This window comes from Oncorhynchus clarkii, chromosome 12 (assembly GCF_045791955.1).
Source record: "Oncorhynchus clarkii lewisi isolate Uvic-CL-2024 chromosome 12, UVic_Ocla_1.0, whole genome shotgun sequence".
In the NCBI taxonomy this organism is placed as follows: domain Eukaryota; kingdom Metazoa; phylum Chordata; class Actinopteri; order Salmoniformes; family Salmonidae; genus Oncorhynchus; species Oncorhynchus clarkii.
Window position 1 is genome coordinate 94,631,491 of NC_092158.1, and position 22,291 is coordinate 94,653,781.

At 51.4% G+C, this 22,291-nt stretch overlaps 1 protein-coding gene across 2 annotated transcripts in view; it reads left to right on the top strand.

The window, feature by feature from the left end:
- LOC139421683 (FLII actin remodeling protein) overlaps positions 1-22,291 on the top strand; it is a 76,498-nt gene that overhangs the window by 50,935 nt on the left and 3,272 nt on the right. For both annotated transcript variants that reach the window (XM_071172773.1, XM_071172774.1), the window contains 5 exons: positions 11,705-11,921; positions 12,031-12,185; positions 14,399-14,459; positions 14,630-14,758; positions 21,091-21,303. In XM_071172773.1, the coding sequence (XP_071028874.1) occupies positions 11,705-11,921; positions 12,031-12,185; positions 14,399-14,459; positions 14,630-14,758; positions 21,091-21,303 (775 nt within the window). The remainder of the gene's footprint in view (positions 1-11,704; positions 11,922-12,030; positions 12,186-14,398; positions 14,460-14,629; positions 14,759-21,090; positions 21,304-22,291) is intronic.

Below are 22,291 nucleotides of genomic sequence, written 5' to 3' on the forward strand. Positions count from 1 at the left end.
TGGGTCTGTCTCAGGACTGTGGGTCTGTCTCAGGACTGTGGGTCTGTCTCAGGACTTTAGGAGGACTGTGGGTCTGTCTCAGGACTGTAGGAGGACTGTGGGTCTGTCTCAGGACTGTGGGTCTGTCTCAGGACTGTAGGAGGACTGTAGGTCTGTCTCAGAACTGTAGGAGGACTGTAGGTCTGTCTCAGGACTGTAGGTCTGTCTCAGGACTGTAGGAGGACTGTAGGTCTGTCTCAGGACTGTAGGAGGACTGTAGGGTCTGTCTCAGGACTGTAGGAGGACTGTAGGGTCTGTCTCAGGACTGTAGGTCTGTCTCAGAACTGTAGGAGGACTGTAGGTCTGTCTCAGGACTGTAGGAGGACTGTGGGTCTGTCTCAGGACTGTAGGAGGACTGTGGGTCTGTCTCAGGACTGTAGGAGGACTGTGGGTCTGTCTCAGGACTGTAGGAGGACTGTGGGTCTGTCTCAGGACTGTAGGAGGACTGTGGGTCTGTCTCAGGACTGTAGGAGGACTGTGGGTCTGTCTCAGGACTGTAGGAGGACTGTGGGTCTGTCTCAGGACTGTAGGAGGACTGTGGGTCTGTCTCAGGACTGTAGGAGGACTGTGGGTCTGTCTCAGGACTGTAGGAGGACTGTGGGTCTGTCTCAGGACTTTAGGAGGACTCTGGGTCTGTCTCAGGACTGTGGGTCTGTCTCAGGACTGTGGGTCTGTCTCAGGACTGTGGGTCTGTCTCAGGACTGTAGGTCTGTCTCAGGATTGTAGGAGGACTGTAGGTCTGTCTCAGGACTGTAGGAGGACTGTGGGTCTGTCTCAGGACTGTAGGAGGACTGTGGGTCTGTCTCAGGACTGTAGGAGGACTGTGGGTCTGTCTCAAGACTGTAGGATGACTGTGGGTCTGTCTCAGGACTGTAGGAGGACTGTAGGTCTGTCTCAGGACTGTAGGTCTGTCTCAGAACTGTAGGAGGACTGTAGGTCTGTCTCAGAACTGTAGGAGGACTGTAGGTCTGTCTCAGGACTGTGGGTCTGTCTCAGGACTGTAGGAGGACTGTGGGTCTGTCTCAGGACTGTAGGAGGACTGTAGGTCTGTCTCAGAACTGTAGGAGGACTGTAGGTCTGTCTCAGGACTGTAGGAGGACTGTAGGTCTGTCTCAGGACTGTGGGTCTGTCTCAGGACTGTAGGTCTGTCTCAGAACTGTAGGAGGACTGTAGGTCTGTCTCAGGACTGTAGGTCTGTCTCAGGACTGTAGGAGGACTGTAGGGTCTGTCTCAGGACTGTAGGAGGACTGTAGGGTCTGTCTCAGGACTGTAGGAGGACTGTAGGGTCTGTCTCAGGACTGTAGGAGGACTGTAGGTCTGTCTCAGGACTGTAGGAGGACTGTAGGTCTGTCTCAGGACTGTAGGAGGACCGTAGGTCTGTCTCAGGACTGTCGGAGGACTGTGGGTCTGTCTCAGGACTGTCGGAGGACTGTGGGTCTGTCTCGGGACTGTAGGAGGACTGTGGGTCTGTCTCAGGACTGTAGGAGGACTGTGGGTCTGTCTCAGGACTGTAGGAGGACTGTGGGTCTGTCTCAGGACTGTAGGAGGACTGTGGGTCTGTCTCAGGACTGTAGGAGGACTGTGGGTCTGTCTCAGGACTGTAGGAGGACTGTGGGTTTGTCTCAGGACTGTGGGTCTGTCTCAGGACTGTAGGAGGACTGTAGGTCTGTCTCAGAACTGTAGGAGGACTGTAGGTCTGTCTCAGGACTGTAGGTCTGTCTCAGGACTGTAGGAGGACTGTAGGGTCTGTGTCAGGACTGTAGGAGGACTGTAGGGTCTGTCTCAGGACTGTAGGAGGACTGTAGGGTCTGTCTCAGGACTGTAGGTCTGTCTCAGAACTGTAGGAGGACTGTAGGTCTGTCTCAGGACTGTGGGTCTGTCTCAGGACTGTAGGAGGACTGTAGGTCTGTCTCTGAACTGTAGGAGGACTGTAGGTCTGTCTCAGGACTGTAGGTCTGTCTCAGGACTGTAGGTCTGTCTCAGGACTGTAGGTCTGTCTCAGGACTGTGGGTCTGTCTCAGGACTGTAGGAGGACTGTAGGTCTGTCTCGGGACTGTAGGAGGACTGTAGGTCTGTCTCAGGACTGTAGGAGGACTGTAGGTCTGTCTCAGGACTGTAGGAGGACTGTAGGTCTGTCTCAGAACTGTAGGAGGACTGTAGGTCTGTCTCAGGACTGTGGGTCTTTCTCAGGACTGTAGGAGGACTGTGGGTCTGTCTCAGGACTGTAGGAGGACTGTGGGTCTGTCTCAGGACTGTAGGAGGTCTGTGGGTCTGTCTCAGGACTGTAGGAGGACTGTGGGTCTGTCTCAGGATTTTAGGAGGACTGTGGGTCTGTCTCAGGACTGTAGGAGGACTGTGGGTCTGTCTCAGGACTTTAGGAGGACTGTGGGTCTGTCTCAGGACTGTAGGAGGACTGTGGGTCTGTCTCAGGACTGTGGGTCTGTCTCAGGACTGTAGGAGGACTGTAGGTCTGTCTCAGAACTGTAGGAGGACTGTAGGTCTGTCTCAGGACTGTAGGAGGACTGTAGGGTCTGTCTCAGGACTGTAGGTCTGTCTCAGGACTGTAGGAGGACTGTAGGTCTGTCTCAGGACTGTAGGAGGACTGTGGGTCTGTCTCAGGACTGTAGGAGGACTGTGGGTCTGTCTCAGGACTGTAGGAGGACTGTGGGTCTGTCTCAGGACTGTAGGAGGACTGTGGGTCTGTCTCAGGACTTTAGGAGGACTGTGGGTCTGTCTCAGGACTGTAGGAGGACTGTGGGTCTGTCTCAGGACTGTAGGAGGACTGTGGGTCTGTCTCAGGACTGTAGGAGGACTGTGGGTCTGTCTCAGGACTTTAGGAGGACTCTGGGTCTGTCTCAGGACTGTGGGTCTGTCTCAGGACTGTGGGTCTGTCTCAGGACTGTGGGTCTGTCTCAGGACTTTGGGTCTGTCTCAGGACTGTAGGTCTGTCTCAGGATTGTAGGAGGACTGTAGGTCTGTCTCAGGACTGTAGGAGGACTGTGGGTCTGTCTCAGGACTGTAGGAGGACTGTGGGTCTGTCTCAGGACTGTAGGAGGACTGTGGGTCTGTCTCAAGACTGTAGGATGACTGTGGGTCTGTCTCAGGACTGTAGGAGGACTGTAGGTCTGTCTCAGGACTGTAGGTCTGTCTCAGAACTGTAGGAGGACTGTGGGTCTGTCTCAGGACTGTAGGAGGACTGTGGGTCTGTCTCAGGACTTTAGGAGGACTCTGGGTCTGTCTCAGGACTCTGGGTCTGTCTCAGGACTCTGGGTCTGTCTCAGGACTGTGGGTCTGTCTCAGGACTGTGGGTCTGTCTCAGGACTGTGGGTCTGTCTCAGGACTTTGGGTCTGTCTCAGGACTGTAGGTCTGTCTCAGGATTGTAGGAGGACTGTAGGTCTGTCTCAGGACTGTAGGAGGACTGTGGGTCTGTCTCAGGACTGTAGGAGGACTGTGGGTCTGTCTCAGGACTGTAGGAGGACTGTAGGTCTGTCTCAGAACTGTAGGAGGACTGTAGGTCTGTCTCAGGACTGTAGGAGGACTGTAGGTCTGTCTCAGGACTGTGGGTCTGTCTCAGGACTGTAGGAGGACTGTAGGTCTGTCTCAGAACTGTAGGAGGACTGTAGGTCTGTCTCAGGACTGTAGGTCTGTCTCAGGACTGTAGGAGGACTGTAGGTCTGTCTCAGGACTGTAGGAGGACTGTAGGGTCTGTCTCAGGACTGTAGGAGGACTGTAGGGTCTGTCTCAGGACTGTAGGAGGACTGTAGGTCTGTCTCAGGACTGTAGGAGGACTGTAGGTCTGTCTCAGGACTGTAGGAGGACCGTAGGTCTGTCTCAGGACTGTCGGAGGACTGTGGGTCTGTCTCAGGACTGTCGGAGGACTGTGGGTCTGTCTCGGGACTGTAGGAGGACTGTGGGTCTGTCTCAGGACTGTAGGAGGACTGTGGGTCTGTCTCAGGACTGTAGGAGGACTGTGGGTCTGTCTCAGGACTGTAGGAGGACTGTGGGTCTGTCTCAGGACTGTGGGTCTGTCTCAGGACTGTAGGAGGACTGTAGGTCTGTCTCAGAACTGTAGGAGAACTGTAGGTCTGTCTCAGGACTGTAGGTCTGTCTCAGGACTGTAGGAGGACTGTAGGGTCTGTCTCAGGACTGTAGGAGGACTGTAGGGTCTGTCTCAGGACTGTAGGAGGACTGTAGGGTCTGTCTCAGGACTGTAGGTCTGTCTCAGAACTGTAGGAGGACTGTAGGTCTGTCTCAGGACTGTGGGTCTGTCTCAGGACTGTAGGAGGACTGTAGGTCTGTCTCTGAACTGTAGGAGGACTGTAGGTCTGTCTCAGGACTGTAGGTCTGTCTCAAGACTGTAGGAGGACTGTAGGTCTGTCTCAGGACTGTAGGTCTGTCTCAGGACTGTAGGTCTGTCTCAGGACTGTGGGTCTGTCTCAGGACTGTAGGAGGACTGTAGGTCTGTCTCAGGACTGTAGGAGGACTGTAGGTCTGTCTCAGGACTGTAGGTCTGTCTCAGAACTGTAGGAGGACTGTAGGTCTGTCTCAGGACTGTGGGTCTGTCTCAGGACTGTAGGAGGACTGTGGGTCTGTCTCAGGACTGTAGGAGGACTGTAGGTCTGTCTCAGAACTGTAGGAGGACTGTAGGTCTGTCTCAGGACTGTAGGAGGACTGTAGGTCTGTCTCAGGACTGTGGGTCTGTCTCAGGACTGTAGGAGGACTGTAGGTCTGTCTCAGGACTGTAGGTCTGTCTCAGGACTGTAGGAGGACTGTAGGGTCTGTCTCAGGACTGTAGGAGGACTGTAGGGTCTGTCTCAGGACTGTAGGAGGACTGTAGGGTCTGTCTCAGGACTGTAGGAGGACTGTAGGTCTGTCTCAGGACTGTAGGAGGACTGTAGGTCTGTCTCAGGACTGTAGGAGGACTGTGGGTCTGTCTCAGGACTGTAGGAGGACTGTGGGTCTGTCTCAGGACTGTAGGAGGACTGTGGGTCTGTCTCAGGACTGTAGGAGGACTGTGGGTCTGTCTCAGGACTTTAGGAGGACTGTGGGTCTGTCTCAGGACTGTAGGAGGACTGTGGGTATGTCTCAGGACTGTGGGTCTGTCTCAGGACTGTAGGAGGACTGTAGGTCTGTCTCAGAACTGTCTCAGGACTGTAGGTCTGTCTCAGGACTGTAGGTCTGTCTCAGGACTGTAGGAGGACTGTAGGGTCTGTCTCAGGACTGTAGGAGGACTGTAGGGTCTGTCTCAGGACTGTAGGTCTTTCTCAGAACTGTAGGAGCACTGTAGGTCTGTCTCAGGACTGTAGGAGGACTGTGGGTCTGTCTCAGGACTGTAGGAGGACTGTGGGTCTGTCTCAGGACTGTAGGAGGACTGTGGGTCTGTCTCAGGACTTTAGAAGGACTGTGGGTCTGTCTCAGGACTGTAGGAGGACTGTGGGTCTGTCTCAGGACTGTGGGTCTGTCTCAGGACTGTAGGAGGACTGTGGGTCTGTCTCAGGACTTTAGGAGGACTGTGGGTCTGTCTCAGGACTGTAGGAGGACTGTAGGTCTGTCTCAGAACTGTAGGAGGACTGTGGGTCTGTCTCAGAACTGTAGGTCAGTCTCAGGACTGTAGGAGGGCTGTGGGTCTGTCTCAGGACTGTAGGAGGACTGTGGGTCTGTCTCAGGACTGTAGGAGGACTGTGGGTCTGTCTCAGGACTTTAGAAGGACTGTGGGTCTGTCTCAGGACTGTAGGAGGACTGTGGGTCTGTCTCAGGACTGTAGGAGGACTGTGGGTCTGTCTCAGGACTGTAGGAGGACTGTGGGTCTGTCTCAGGACTGTAGGAGGACTGTGGGTCTGTCTCAGGACTGTAGGAGGACTGTGGGTTTGTCTCAGGACTGTGGGTCTGTCTCAGGACTGTAGGAGGACTGTAGGTCTGTCTCAGAACTGTAGGAGGACTGTAGGTCTGTCTCAGGACTGTAGGTCTGTCTCAGGACTGTAGGAGGACTGTAGGGTCTGTCTCAGGACTGTAGGAGGACTGTAGGGTCTGTCTCAGGACTGTAGGAGGACTGTAGGGTCTGTCTCAGGACTGTAGGTCTGTCTCAGAACTGTAGGAGGACTGTAGGTCTGTCTCAGGACTGTGGGTCTGTCTCAGGACTGTAGGAGGACTGTAGGTCTGTCTCTGAACTGTAGGAGGACTGTAGGTCTGTCTCAGGACTGTAGGTCTGTCTCAGGACTGTAGGTCTGTCTCAGGACTGTAGGTCTGTCTCAGGACTGTGGGTCTGTCTCAGGACTGTAGGAGGACTGTAGGTCTGTCTCGGGACTGTAGGAGGACTGTAGGTCTGTCTCAGGACTGTAGGAGGACTGTAGGTCTGTCTCAGGACTGTAGGAGGACTGTAGGTCTGTCTCAGAACTGTAGGAGGACTGTAGGTCTGTCTCAGGACTGTGGGTCTTTCTCAGGACTGTAGGAGGACTGTGGGTCTGTCTCAGGACTGTAGGAGGACTGTGGGTCTGTCTCAGGACTGTAGGAGGTCTGTGGGTCTGTCTCAGGACTGTAGGAGGACTGTGGGTCTGTCTCAGGATTTTAGGAGGACTGTGGGTCTGTCTCAGGACTGTAGGAGGACTGTGGGTCTGTCTCAGGACTGTGGGTCTGTCTCAGGACTTTAGGAGGACTGTGGGTCTGTCTCAGGACTGTAGGAGGACTGTGGGTCTGTCTCAGGACTGTGGGTCTGTCTCAGGACTGTAGGAGGACTGTAGGTCTGTCTCAGAACTGTAGGAGGACTGTAGGTCTGTCTCAGGACTGTAGGTCTGTCTCAGGACTGTAGGAGGACTGTAGGGTCTGTCTCAGGACTGTAGGTCTGTCTCAGGACTGTAGGAGGACTGTAGGTCTGTCTCAGGACTGTAGGAGGACTGTGGGTCTGTCTCAGGACTGTAGGAGGACTGTGGGTCTGTCTCAGGACTGTAGGAGGACTGTGGGTCTGTCTCAGGACTGTAGGAGGACTGTGGGTCTGTCTCAGGACTTTAGGAGGACTGTGGGTCTGTCTCAGGACTGTAGGAGGACTGTGGGTCTGTCTCAGGACTGTGGGTCTGTCTCAGGACTGTGGGTCTGTCTCAGGACTGTGGGTCTGTCTCAGGACTGTAGGTCTGTCTCAGGATTGTAGGAGGACTGTAGGTCTGTCTCAGGACTGTAGGAGGACTGTGGGTCTGTCTCAGGACTGTAGGAGGACTGTGGGTCTGTCTCAGGACTGTAGGAGGACTGTGTGGGTCTGTCTCAGGACTGTAGGAGGACTGTCTCTGTCTCAAGACTGTAGGATGACTGTGGGTCTGTCTCAGGACTGTAGGAGGACTGTAGGTCTGTCTCAGGACTGTAGGTCTGTCTCAGAACTGTAGGAGGACTGTAGGTCTGTCTCAGGACTGTAGGAGGACTGTGGGTCTGTCTCAGGACTGTAGGAGGATTGTGGGTCTGTCTCAGGACTTTAGGAGGACTCTGGGTCTGTCTCAGGACTCTGGGTCTGTCTCAGGACTGTGGGTCTGTCTCAGGACTGTGGGTCTGTCTCAGGACTGTGGGTCTGTCTCAGGACTTTGGGTCTGTCTCAGGACTGGATTTCTGTCTCAGGATTGTAGGAGGACTGTAGGTCTGTCTCAGGACTGTAGGAGGACTGTGGGTCTGTCTCAGGACTGTAGGAGGACTGTGGGTCTGTCTCAGGACTGTAGGAGGACTGTGGGTCTGTCTCAAGACTGTAGGATGACTGTGGGTCTGTCTCAGGACTGTAGGAGGACTGTGGGTCTGTCTCAGGACTGTAGGAGGACTGTAGGTCTGTCTCAGAACTGTAGGAGGACTGTAGGTCTGTCTCAGGACTGTAGGAGGACTGTAGGTCTGTCTCAGGACTGTGGGTCTGTCTCAGGACTGTAGGAGGACTGTAGGTCTGTCTCAGAACTGTAGGAGGACTGTAGGTCTGTCTCAGGACTGTAGGTCTGTCTCAGGACTGTAGGAGGACTGTAGGTCTGTCTCAGGACTGTAGGAGGACTGTAGGGTCTGTCTCAGGACTGTAGGAGGACTGTAGGGTCTGTCTCAGGACTGTAGGTCTGTCTCAGGACTGTAGGAGGACTGTAGGTCTGTCTCAGGACTGTAGGAGGACTGTGGGTCTGTCTCAGGACTGTAGGAGGACTGTGGGTCTGTCTCAGGACTGTAGGAGGACTGTGGGTCTGTCTCAGGACTGTAGGAGGACTGTGGGTCTGTCTCAGGACTTTAGGAGGACTGTGGGTCTGTCTCAGGACTGTAGGAGGACTGTGGGTCTGTCTCAGGACTGTGGGTCTGTCTCAGGACTGTGGGTCTGTCTCAGGACTTTGGGTCTGTCTCAGGACTGTAGGTCTGTCTCAGGATTGTAGGAGGACTGTAGGTCTGTCTCAGGACTGTAGGAGGACTGTGGGTCTGTCTCAGGACTGTAGGAGGACTGTGGGTCTGTCTCAGGACTGTAGGAGGACTGTGGGTCTGTCTCAAGACTGTAGGATGACTGTGGGTCTGTCTCAGGACTGTAGGAGGACTGTAGGTCTTTCTCAGGACTGTAGGTCTGTCTCAGAACTGTAGGAGGACTGTAGGTCTGTCTCAGGACTGTAGGAGGACTGTGGGTCTGTCTCAGGACTGTAGGAGGATTGTGGGTCTGTCTCAGGACTTTAGGAGGACTCTGGGTCTGTCTCAGGACTCTGGGTCTGTCTCAGGACTGTGGGTCTGTCTCAGGACTGTGGGTCTGTCTCAGGACTGTGGGTCTGTCTCAGGACTGTAGGTCTGTCTCAGGATTGTAGGAGGACTGTAGGTCTGTCTCAGGACTGTAGGAGGACTGTGGGTCTGTCTCAGGACTGTAGGAGGACTGTGGGTCTGTCTCAGGACTGTAGGAGGACTGTGGGTCTGTCTCAAGACTGTAGGATGACTGTGGGTCTGTCTCAGGACTGTAGGAGGACTGTGGGTCTGTCTCAGGACTGTAGGAGGACTGTAGGTCTGTCTCAGAACTGTAGGAGGACTGTAGGTCTGTCTCAGGACTGTAGGAGGACTGTAGGTCTGTCTCAGGACTGTGGGTCTGTCTCAGGACTGTAGGAGGACTGTAGGTCTGTCTCAGAACTGTAGGAGGACTGTAGGTCTGTCTCAGGACTGTAGGTCTGTCTCAGGACTGTAGGAGGACTGTAGGTCTGTCTCAGGACTGTAGGAGGACTGTAGGGTCTGTCTCAGGACTGTAGGAGGACTGTAGGGTCTGTCTCAGGACTGTAGGAGGACTGTAGGTCTGTCTCAGGACTGTAGGAGGACTGTAGGTCTGTCTCAGGACTGTAGGAGGACTGTAGGTCTGTCTCAGGACTGTAGGAGGACCGTAGGTCTGTCTCAGGACTGTCGGAGGACTGTGGGTCTGTCTCAGGACTGTCGGAGGACTGTGGGTCTGTCTCGGGACTGTAGGAGGACTGTGGGTCTGTCTCAGGACTGTAGGAGGACTGTGGGTCTGTCTCAGGACTGTAGGAGGACTGTGGGTCTGTCTCAGGACTGTAGGAGGACTGTGGGTCTGTCTCAGGACTGTGGGTCTGTCTCAGGACTGTAGGAGGACTGTAGGTCTGTCTCAGAACTGTAGGAGGACTGTAGGTCTGTCTCAGGACTGTAGGTCTGTCTCAGGACTGTAGGAGGACTGTAGGGTCTGTCTCAGGACTGTAGGAGGACTGTAGGGTCTGTCTCAGGACTGTAGGAGGACTGTAGGGTCTGTCTCAGGACTGTAGGTCTGTCTCAGAACTGTAGGAGGACTGTAGGTCTGTCTCAGGACTGTGGGTCTGTCTCAGGACTGTAGGAGGACTGTAGGTCTGTCTCTGAACTGTAGGAGGACTGTAGGTCTGTCTCAGGACTGTAGGTCTGTCTCAAGACTGTAGGAGGACTGTAGGTCTGTCTCAGGACTGTAGGTCTGTCTCAGGACTGTAGGTCTGTCTCAGGACTGTGGGTCTGTCTCAGGACTGTAGGAGGACTGTAGGTCTGTCTCAGGACTGTAGGAGGACTGTAGGTCTGTCTCAGGACTGTAGGTCTGTCTCAGAACTGTAGGAGGACTGTAGGTCTGTCTCAGGACTGTGGGTCTGTCTCAGGACTGTAGGAGGACTGTGGGTCTGTCTCAGGACTGTAGGAGGACTGTAGGTCTGTCTCAGAACTGTAGGAGGACTGTAGGTCTGTCTCAGGACTGTAGGAGGACTGTAGGTCTGTCTCAGGACTGTGGGTCTGTCTCAGGACTGTAGGAGGACTGTAGGTCTGTCTCAGGACTGTAGGTCTGTCTCAGGACTGTAGGAGGACTGTAGGGTCTGTCTCAGGACTGTAGGAGGACTGTAGGGTCTGTCTCAGGACTGTAGGAGGACTGTAGGGTCTGTCTCAGGACTGTAGGAGGACTGTAGGGTCTGTCTCAGGACTGTAGGAGGACTGTAGGTCTGTCTCAGGACTGTAGGAGGACTGTAGGTCTGTCTCAGGACTGTAGGAGGACTGTGGGTCTGTCTCAGGACTGTAGGAGGACTGTGGGTCTGTCTCAGGACTGTAGGAGGACTGTGGGTCTGTCTCAGGACTGTAGGAGGACTGTGGGTCTGTCTCAGGACTTTAGGAGGACTGTGGGTCTGTCTCAGGACTGTAGGAGGACTGTGGGTATGTCTCAGGACTGTGGGTCTGTCTCAGGACTGTAGGAGGACTGTAGGTCTGTCTCAGAACTGTCTCAGGACTGTAGGTCTGTCTCAGGACTGTAGGTCTGTCTCAGGACTGTAGGAGGACTGTAGGGTCTGTCTCAGGACTGTAGGAGGACTGTAGGGTCTGTCTCAGGACTGTAGGTCTTTCTCAGAACTGTAGGAGCACTGTAGGTCTGTCTCAGGACTGTAGGAGGACTGTGGGTCTGTCTCAGGACTGTAGGAGGACTGTGGGTCTGTCTCAGGACTGTAGGAGGACTGTGGGTCTGTCTCAGGACTTTAGAAGGACTGTGGGTCTGTCTCAGGACTGTAGGAGGACTGTGGGTCTGTCTCAGGACTGTGGGTCTGTCTCAGGACTGTAGGAGGACTGTGGGTCTGTCTCAGGACTTTAGGAGGACTGTGGGTCTGTCTCAGGACTGTAGGAGGACTGTAGGTCTGTCTCAGAACTGTAGGAGGACTGTGGGTCTGTCTCAGAACTGTAGGTCTGTCTCAGGACTGTAGGAGGGCTGTGGGTCTGTCTCAGGACTGTAGGAGGACTGTGGGTCTGTCTCAGGACTGTAGGAGGACTGTGGGTCTGTCTCAGGACTTTAGAAGGACTGTGGGTCTGTCTCAGGACTGTAGGAGGACTGTGGGTCTGTCTCAGGACTGTAGGAGGACTGTGGGTCTGTCTCAGAACTGTAGGTCTGTCTCAGGACTGTAGGAGGGCTGTGGGTCTGTCTCAGGACTGTAGGAGGACTGTGGGTCTGTCTCAGGACTGTAGGAGGACTGTGGGTCTGTCTCAGGACTTTAGAAGGACTGTGGGTCTGTCTCAGGACTGTAGGAGGACTGTGGGTCTGTCTCAGGACTGTAGGAGGACTGTAGGTCTGTCTCAGGACTTTAGAAGGACTGTGGGTCTGTCTCAGGACTGTAGGAGGACTGTGGGTCTGTCTCAGGACTGTGGTTCTGTCTGAAGGAACTGTTGACGCCAATTCCGTGTGTGTGTGTGTGTGTGTGTGTGTAGGTATTGGGTGCCAGTAGAATACGACGATGAGGACAAGGAGAAGAAGGAGAGACACGGCCACCACGGAGGAGAGGAAGAGGAGGAGGAGAGGGTGGAGGAAGACTTCCAGTGTGTTGTGTATTTCTGGCAGGGCCGGCAGGCCTCCAACATGGGCTGGCTCACCTTCACCTTCTCTCTGCAGAAGAAGTTTGAGAGTCTCTTCCCTGGGAAACTGGAGGTACACACAGACACACACACACACACACACACAGGACTAGACGTCCCTGGGAAGCTTGAGGTTCCTAATGTTTTGTACAGTCGGTACCTAATATATCTGTTCTCTGTAGGTGGTCCGTATGACTCAGCAGCAGGAGAACCTCAAGTTCCTGTCTCACTTCAAGAGGAAGTTCATCGTTCATAAAGGGAAGAGGAAACAGAAGATCGATGCCGCCCAGCCCTCCCTCTACCACATACGCACCAATGGCAGCGCTCTCTGTACCAGGTACACACCCCCTCTACCACATACGCACCAATGGCAGCGCTCTCTGTACCAGGTACACACCCCCTCTACCACACAGCACCAATGGCAGCGCTCTCTGTACCAGGTACACACCCCCTCTACCACATACGCACCAATGGCAGCGCTCTCTGTACCAGGTACACACCCCCTCTACCACATACGCACCAATGGCAGCGCTCTCTGTACCAGGTACACACCCCCTCTACCACACAGCACCAATGGCAGGGCTCTCTGTACCAGGTACACACCCCCTCTACCACACAGCACCAATGGCAGGACTCTCTGTACCAGGTACACACCCCCTCTACCACACAGCACCAATGGCAGGACTCTCTGTACCAGGTACACACCCCCTCTACCACACAGCACCAATGGCAGCGCTCTCTGTACCAGGTACACACCCCCTCTACCACACAGCACCAATGGCAGCGCTCTCTGTACCAGGTACACACCCCCTCTACCACATACGCACCAATGGCAGGGCTCTCTCTACCAGGTACACACCCCCTCTACCACACAGCACCAATGGCAGGACTCTCTGTACCAGGTACACACCCCCTCTACCACACAGCACCAATGGCAGGACTCTCTGTACCAGGTACACACCCCCTCTACCACACAGCACCAATGGCAGGGCTCTCTCTACCAGGTACACACCCCCTCTACCACACAGCACCAATGGCAGCGCTCTCTGTACCAGGTACACACCCCCTCTACCACACAGCACCAATGGCAGGGCTCTCTCTACCAGGTACACACCCCCTCTACCACACAGCACCAATGGCAGGGCTCTCTCTACCAGGTACACACCCCCTCTACCACACAGCACCAATGGCAGGACTCTCTGTACCAGGTACACACCCCCTCTACCACACAGCACCAATGGCAGGACTCTCTGTACCAGGTACACACCCCCTCTACCACACAGCACCAATGGCAGGACTCTCTGTACCAGGTACACACCCCCTCTACCACATACGCACCAATGGCAGCGCTCTCTGTACCAGGTACACACCCCCTCTACCACACAGCACCAATGGCAGGACTCTCTGTACCAGGTACACACCCCCTCTACCACATACGCACCAATGGCAGGACTCTCTGTACCAGGTACACACCCCCTCTACCACACAGCACCAATGGCAGGGCTCTCTGTACCAGGTACACACCCCCTCTACCACACAGCACCAATGGCAGGACTCTCTGTACCAGGTACACACCCCCTCTACCACACAGCACCAATGGCAGGGCTCTCTCTACCAGGTACACACCCCCTCTACCACACAGCACCAATGGCAGGGCTCTCTGTACCAGGTACACACCCCCTCTACCACACAGCACCAATGGCAGGACTCTCTGTACCAGGTACACACCCCCTCTACCACACAGCACCAATGGCAGGACTCTCTGTACCAGGTACACACCCCCTCTACCACACAGCACCAATGGCAGGACTCTCTGTACCAGGTACACACCCCCTCTACCACACAGCACCAATGGCAGGACTCTCTGTACCAGGTACACACCCCCTCTACCACACAGCACCAATGGCAGGACTCTCTGTACCAGGTACACACCCCCTCTACCACACAGCACCAATGGCAGGACTCTCTGTACCTGGTACACACCCCCTCTACCACACAGCACCAATGGCAGGGCTCTCTGTACCAGGTACACACCCCCTCTACCACATACGCACCAATGGCAGCGCTCTCTGTACCAGGTACACACCCCCTCTACCACACAGCACCAATGGCAGGACTCTCTGTACCAGGTACACACCCCCTCTACCACACAGCACCAATGGCAGCGCTCTCTGTACCAGGTACACACCCCCTCTACCACACAGCACCAATGGCAGGGCTCTCTGTACCAGGTACACACCCCCTCTACCACACAGCACCAATGGCAGGACTCTCTGTACCAGGTACACACCCCCTCTACCACACAGCACCAATGGCAGGACTCTGTACTCAAACTGTAAACCAGGTACGTGACACTAGAACGGCTGTGACGAGGAGACGTTGTTTTTCAATGGAGGAAGAGTAAACCCAACTGAAGCTCTCCTTTCTCCTCGCCCTCTTTCTCCCTCTCCTCTCTTGCCCTCTTTCTCCCTCTCTCTCTCCCTCTCCTCTCTCTCTCTCTCCCTCTTTCTCCCCTTGCTCTCCTCTCCCTTCTCCCTCTCCTCTCTCCAGGACCATCCAGATAGGAACGGACTCCAGTAACCTGAACTCAGAGTTCTGCTTCATCCTCAAGGTCAGTTATATACCTGAGACACACTGACCTCTGACCTCGATAACAGGACATATCACACTGAAAGAAACCTTTAACCTGTCAGAACTTTAATTGAGTGTAAAATGTAAGTAGCTTAATAGTGTGTGTGCCTGTGTGCCTGTGTGCCTGTGTGTGTGTGTGTGTGTGTGTAGGTGCCGTTTGAGAGCACAGACAACCAGGGCATAGTGTATACCTGGGTGGGCCGGGCTGCTGATCCTGATGAGGCCAAACTGGCGGAAGACATCATGAACTCTATGTTTGATGACACCTACAGCAAACAGGTACACCTGTCTGTTATACCTGTCTGTCTGTTATACCTGTCTGTCTGTTATACCTGTCTGTCTGTTATACCTGTCTGTCTGTTATACCTGTCTCTGTTATACCTGTCTGTCTGTTATACCTACAGCAAACAGGTACACCTGTCTGTTATACCTGTCTGTTGTTATACCTGTCTGTCTGTTATACCTGTCTGTCTGTTATACCTGTCTGTCTGTTATACCTGTCTCTGTTACACCTGTCTGTTATACCTGTCTGTTGTTATACCTGGCTGTCTGTTAAACAGGTACACAGCCTGTCTGTTATACCTGTCTGTTATACCTGGCTGTCTGTTATACCTGTCTGTTATACCTGTCTGTTATACCTGTCTGTCTGTTACACCTGTCTGTTATACCTGGCTGTCTGTTACACCTATCTGTTATACCTGTCTGTTATACCTACAGCAAACAGGTACACCTGTCTGTTATACCTGTCTGTTATACCTGTCTGTTACACCTGTCTGTTATACCTGTCTGTCTGTTACACCTGTCTGTTATACCTGTCTGTTATACCTGTCTGTCTGTTACACCTGTCTGTTATACCTGTCTGTCTGTTACACCTGTCTGTTATACCTGTCTGTTATACCTACAGCAAACAGGTACACCTGTCTGTTATACCTGTCTGTTATACCTGGCTGTCTGTTATACCTGTCTGTTATACCTGTCTGTCTGTTACACCTGTCTGTTATACCTGTCTGTCTGTTACACCTGTGTGTTATACCTGTCTGTTATACCTGGCTGTCTGTTACACCTGTCTGTTATACCTGTCTGTTATACCTACAGCAAACAGGTACACCTGTCTGTTATACCTGTCTGTTATACCTGTCTGTTATACCTGTCTGTTACACCTGTCTGTTATACCTGTCTGTCTGTTACACCTGTCTGTTATACCTGTCTGTTATACCTGTCTGTTACACCTGTCTGTTATACCTGTCTGTCTGTTACACCTGTCTGTTATACCTGTCTGTTATACCTACAGCAAACAGGTACACCTGTCTGTTATACCTGTCTGTTATACCTGTCTGTCTGTTATACCTGTCTGTTATACCTGTCTGTTATACCTGGCTGTCTGTTATACCTGTCTGTCTGTTACACCTGTCTGTTTTACCTGTCTGTTATACCTACAGCAAACAGGTACACCTGTCTGTTATACATGTCTGTTACACCTGTCTGTTACACCTGTCTGTTACACCTGTCTGTTATACCTGTCTGTTACACCTGTCTGTTACACCTGTCTGTTACACCTGTCTGTTACACCTGTCTGTTACACCTGTCTGTTATACCTGTCTGTTATACCTGTCTGTTATACCTGTCTGTTACACCTGTCTGTTACACCTGTCTGTTACACCTGTCTGTTACACCTGTCTGTCTGTTATACCTACAGCAAACAGGTACACCTGTCTGTTTTACCTGTCTGTCTGTTATACCTGTCTGTTATACCTGGCTGTCTGTTACACCTGTCTGTTATACCTGTCTGTTATACCTACAGCAAACAGGTACACCTGTCTGTTATACCTGTCTGTTACACCTGTCTGTCTGTTATACCTACAGCAAACAGGTACACCTGTCTGTTATACCTGTCTGTCTGTTATACCTGGCTGTTATACCTGGCTGTCTGTTATACCTGGCTGTCTGTTATACCTGGCTGTCTGTTATACCTGTCTGTCTGTTATACCTGGCTGTCTGTTACACCTGTCTGTTATACCTGGCTGTCTGTTACACCTGTCTGTCTGTTACACCTGTCTGTCTGTTATACCTGGCTGTCTGTTACACCTGTCTGTTATACCTGTCTGTTACACCTGTCTGTTACACCTGTCTGTTACACCTGTCTGTTATACCTGTCTGTTACACCTGTCTGTTACACCTGTCTGTTACACCTGTCTGTTACACCTGTCTGTTACACCTGTCTGTCTGTTATACCTGTCTGTCTGTTATACCTGTCTGTCTGTTATACCTGTCTGTCTGTTATACCTGTCTCTGTTATACCTGTCTGTCTGTTATACCTGTCTGTCTGTTATACCTGGCTGTCTGTTATACCTGGCTGTCTGTTACACCTGTCTGTTATACCTGTCTGTTATACCTACAGCAAACAGGTACACCTGTCTGTTATACCTGTCTGTTATACCTGGCTGTCTGTTATACCTGTCTGTTATACCTGTCTGTTATACCTGTCTGTCTGTTACACCTGTCTGTTATACCTGGCTGTCTGTTACACCTATCTGTTATACCTGTCTGTTATACCTACAGCAAACAGGTACACCTGTCTGTTATACCTGTCTGTTATACCTGTCTGTTACACCTGTCTGTTATACCTGTCTGTCTGTTACACCTGTCTGTTATACCTGTCTGTTATACCTGTCTGTCTGTTACACCTGTCTGTTATACCTGTCTGTCTGTTACACCTGTCTGTTATACCTGTCTGTTATACCTACAGCAAACAGGTACACCTGTCTGTTATACCTGTCTGTTATACCTGGCTGTCTGTTATACCTGTCTGTTATACCTGTCTGTCTGTTACACCTGTCTGTTATACCTGTCTGTCTGTTACACCTGTGTGTTATACCTGTCTGTTATACCTGGCTGTCTGTTACACCTGTCTGTTATACCTGTCTGTTATACCTACAGCAAACAGGTACACCTGTCTGTTATACCTGTCTGTTATACCTGTCTGTTATACCTGTCTGTTACACCTGTCTGTTGTTATACCTGTCTGTCTGTTACACCTGTCTGTTATACCTGTCTGTTATACCTGTCTGTTACACCTGTCTGTTATACCTGTCTGTCTGTTACACCTGTCTGTTATACCTGTCTGTTATACCTACAGCAAACAGGTACACCTGTCTGTTATACCTGTCTGTTATACCTGTCTGTCTGTTATACCTGTCTGTTATACCTGTCTGTTATACCTGGCTGTCTGTTATACCTGTCTGTCTGTTACACCTGTCTGTTTTACCTGTCTGTTATACCTACAGCAAACAGGTACACCTGTCTGTTATACATGTCTGTTACACCTGTCTGTTACACCTGTCTGTTACACCTGTCTGTTATACCTGTCTGTTATACCTGTCTGTTACACCTGTCTGTTACCCTGTCTGTTACTGTTATGTCTGTCTGTTACCTGTCTGTTACACCTGTCTGTTGTTACACCTGTCTGTTACACCTGTCTGTTATACCTGTCTGTTACACCTGTCTGTTATACCTGTCTGTCTGTTATACCTGTCTGTTATACCTGTCTGTTACACCTGTCTGTTACACCTGTCTGTCTGTTATACCTACAGCAAACAGGTACACCTGTCTGTTTTACCTGTCTGTCTGTTATACCTGTCTGTTATACCTGGCTGTCTGTTACACCTGTCTGTTATACCTGTCTGTTATACCTACAGCAAACAGGTACACCTGTCTGTTATACCTGTCTGTTACACCTGTCTGTCTGTTATACCTACAGCAAACAGGTACACCTGTCTGTTATACCTGTCTGTCTGTTATACCTGGCTGTTATACCTGGCTGTCTGTTATACCTGGCTGTCTGTTATACCTGGCTGTCTGTTATACCTGTCTGTCTGTTATACCTGTCTGTCTGTTATACCTGGCTGTCTGTTACACCTGTCTGTTATACCTGGCTGTCTGTTACACCTGTCTGTCTGTTACACCTGTCTGTCTGTTATACCTGGCTGTCTGTTACACCTGTCTGTTATACCTGTCTGTTACACCTGTCTGTTACACCTGTCTGTCTGTTACACCTGTCTGTTATACCTGTCTGTTACACCTGTCTGTTACACCTGTCTGTTACACCTGTCTGTTACACCTGTCTGTTATACCTGTCTGTTATACCTGTCTGTTACACCTGTCTGTTATACCTGTCTGTTATACCTGTCTGTTACACCTGTCTGTCTGTTACACCTGTCTGTTATACCTGTCTGTTATACCTACAGCAAACAGGTACACCTGTCTGTTATACATGTCTGTTACACCTGTCTGTTACACCTGTCTGTTACACCTGTCTGTTATACCTGTCTGTTATACCTGTCTGTTATACCTGTCTGTTACACCTGTCTGTTACACCTGTCTGTCTGTTACACCTGTCTGTTATACCTGTCTGTTATACCTACAGCAAACAGGTACACCTGTCTGTTATACCTGTCTGTTACACCTGTCTGTCTGTTATACCTACAGCAAACAGGTACACCTGTCTGTTATACCTGTCTGTCTGTTATACCTGGCTGTTACACCTGTCTGTCTGTTATACCTGGCTGTCTGTTATACCTGGCTGTCTGTTATACCTGTCTGTCTGTTATACCTGTCTGTCTGTTATACCTGGCTGTCTGTTACACCTGTGTGTTATACCTGGCTGTCTGTTACACCTGTCTGTCTGTTACACCTGTCTGTCTGTTATACCTGGCTGTCTGTTACACCTGTCTGTTATACCTGTCTGTTATACCTACAGCAAACAGGTACACCTGTCTGTTACACCTGTCTGTTACACCTGTCTGTTACACCTGTCTGTTATACCTGTCTGTTACACCTGTCTGTTACACCTGTCTGTCTGTTACACCTGTCTGTTATACCTGTCTGTTATACCTGGCTGTCTGTTACACCTGTCTGTTATACCTGGCTGTCTGTTACACCTGTCTGTCTGTTACACCTGTCTGTCTGTTATACCTGGCTGTCTGTTACACCTGTCTGTTATACCTGTCTGTTATACCTACAGCAAACAGGTACACCTGTCTGTTACACCTGTCTGTTACACCTGTCTGTTACACCTGTCTGTTATACCTGTCTGTTACACCTGTCTGTTACACCTGTCTGTCTGTTACACCTGTCTGTTATACCTGTCTGTTATACCTACAGCAAACAGGTACACCTGTCTGTTATACCTGTCTGTTATACCTACAGCAAACAGGTACACCTGTCTGTTACACCTGTCTGTTACACCTGTCTGTTACACCTGTCTGTCTGTTACACCTGTCTGTTATACCTGTCTGTTATACCTACAGCAAACAGGTACACCTGTCTGTTATACCTGTCTGTTACAGGTATACCTCTGACCGTGGCAGTTTGACTAGTTAACATGGAACCTCTGACCGTGGCAGTTTGACTGGTTAACATGGATGGAACCTCTGACCGTGGCAGTTTGACTGGTTAACATGGAACCTCTGACCGTGGCAGTTTGACTGGTTAACATGGAACCTCTGACCGTGGCAGTTTGACTGGTTAACATGGAACCTCTGACCGTGGCAGTTTGACTGGTTAACATGGATGGAACCTCTGACCGTGGCAGTTTGACTGGTTAACATGGAACCTCTGACCGTGGCAGTTTGACTGGTTAACATGGAACCTCTGACCGAGGCAGTTTGACTGGTTAACATGGAACCTCTGACCATGGCAGTTTGACTGGTTAACATGGAACCTCTGACCGTGGCAGTTTGACTGGTTAACATGGATGGAACCTCTGACCGTGGCAGTTTGACTGGTTAACATGGATGGAATCTCTGACCGTGGCAGTTTGACTGGTTAACATGGAACCTCTGACCGTGGCAGTTTGACTGGTTAACATGGAACCTCTGACCGAGGCAGTTTGACTGGTTAACATGGAACCTCTGACCATGGCAGTTTGACTGGTTAACATGGAACCTCTGACCGTGGCAGTTTGACTGGTTAACATGGATGGAACCTCTGACCGTGGCAGTTTGACTGGTTAACATGGATGGAATCTCTGACCGTGGCAGTTTGACTGGTTAACATGGAACCTCTGACCGTGGCAGTTTGACTGGTTAACATGGAACCTCTGACCGTGGCAGTTTGACTGGTTAACATGGAACCTCTGACCGAGGCAGTTTGACTGGTTAACATGGAACCTCTGACCGAGGCAGTTTGACTGGTTAACATGGAACCTCTGACCGAGGCAGTTTGACTGGTTAACATGAAACCTCTGACCGTGGCAGTTTGACTGGTTAACATGGAACCTCTGACCGAGGCAGTTTGACTGGTTAACATGGAACCTCTGACCGAGGCAGTTTGACTGGTTAACATGGAACCTCTGACCATGGCAGTTTGACTGGTTAACATGGAACCTCTGACCGAGGCAGTTTGACTGGTTAACATGGAACCTCTGACCGTGGCAGTTTGACTAGTTAACATGGAACCTCTGACCGAGGCAGTTTGACTGGTTAACATGGAACCTCTGACCATGGCAGTTTGACTGGTTAACATGGAACCTCTGACCGTGGCTGTTTGTCTGATAAACATCATTATAATTCTATGGTAAGAACCTGCTTTGACCCGGAGCTCCTGTCTCCTAGGTGATCAACGAGGGGGAGGAGCCGGAAAACTTCTTCTGGGTGGGGATTGGCTGTCAGAAGGTATACGACGAGGACGCTGACTATATGAAGTACGCCAGACTGTTCCGCTGCTCCAATGAGAAGGGATACTTCGCCGTGTCTGAGAAATGTTCTGACTTCTGTCAGGACGACCTGGCCGACGATGACATCATGCTACTGGACAATGGCAAAGAGGTGGGACTAGCTATATATACACCTGGACAATACACCTGTCTGTCTATATACACCTGGACACTACACCCGTCTGTCTATATACACCTGGACACTACACCCGTCTGTCTATATACACCTGGACGCTACACCCGTCTGTCTATATACACCTGGACACTACACCCGTCTGTCTATATACACCTGGACACTACACCCGTCTGTCTATATACACCTGGACACTACACCCGTCTGTCTATATACACCTGGACACTACACCCGTCTGTCTGTATACACCTGGACACTACACCCGTCTGTCTGTATACACCTGGACACTACACCCGTCTGTCTGTATACACCTGGACACTACACCCGTCTGTCTATATACACCTGGACACTACACCCGTCTGTCTATATACACCTGGACACTACACCCGTCTGTCTATATACACCTGGACACTACACCCGTCTGTCTATATACACCTGGACACTACACCCGTCTGTCTATATACACCTGGACACTACACCCGTCTGTCTATATACACCTGGACACTACACCCGTCTGTCTATATACACCTGGACACTACACCCGTCTGTCTATATACACCTGGACACTACACCCGTCTGTCTGTATACACCTGGACACTACACCCGTCTGTCTGTATACACCTGGACACTACACCCGTCTGTCTGTATACACCTGGACACTACACCCGTCTGTCTGTATACACCTGGACACTACACCCGTCTGTCTGTATACACCTGGACACTACACCCGTCTGTCTATATACACCTGGACACTACACCCGTCTGTCTATATACACCTGGACACTACACCCGTCTGTCTATATACACCTGGACACTACACCCGTCTGTCTATATACACCTGGACACTACACCCGTCTGTCTATATACACCTGGACACTACACCCGTCTGTCTGTATACACCTGGACACTACACCCGTCTGTCTGTATACACCTGGACACTACACCCGTCTGTCTGTATACACCTGGA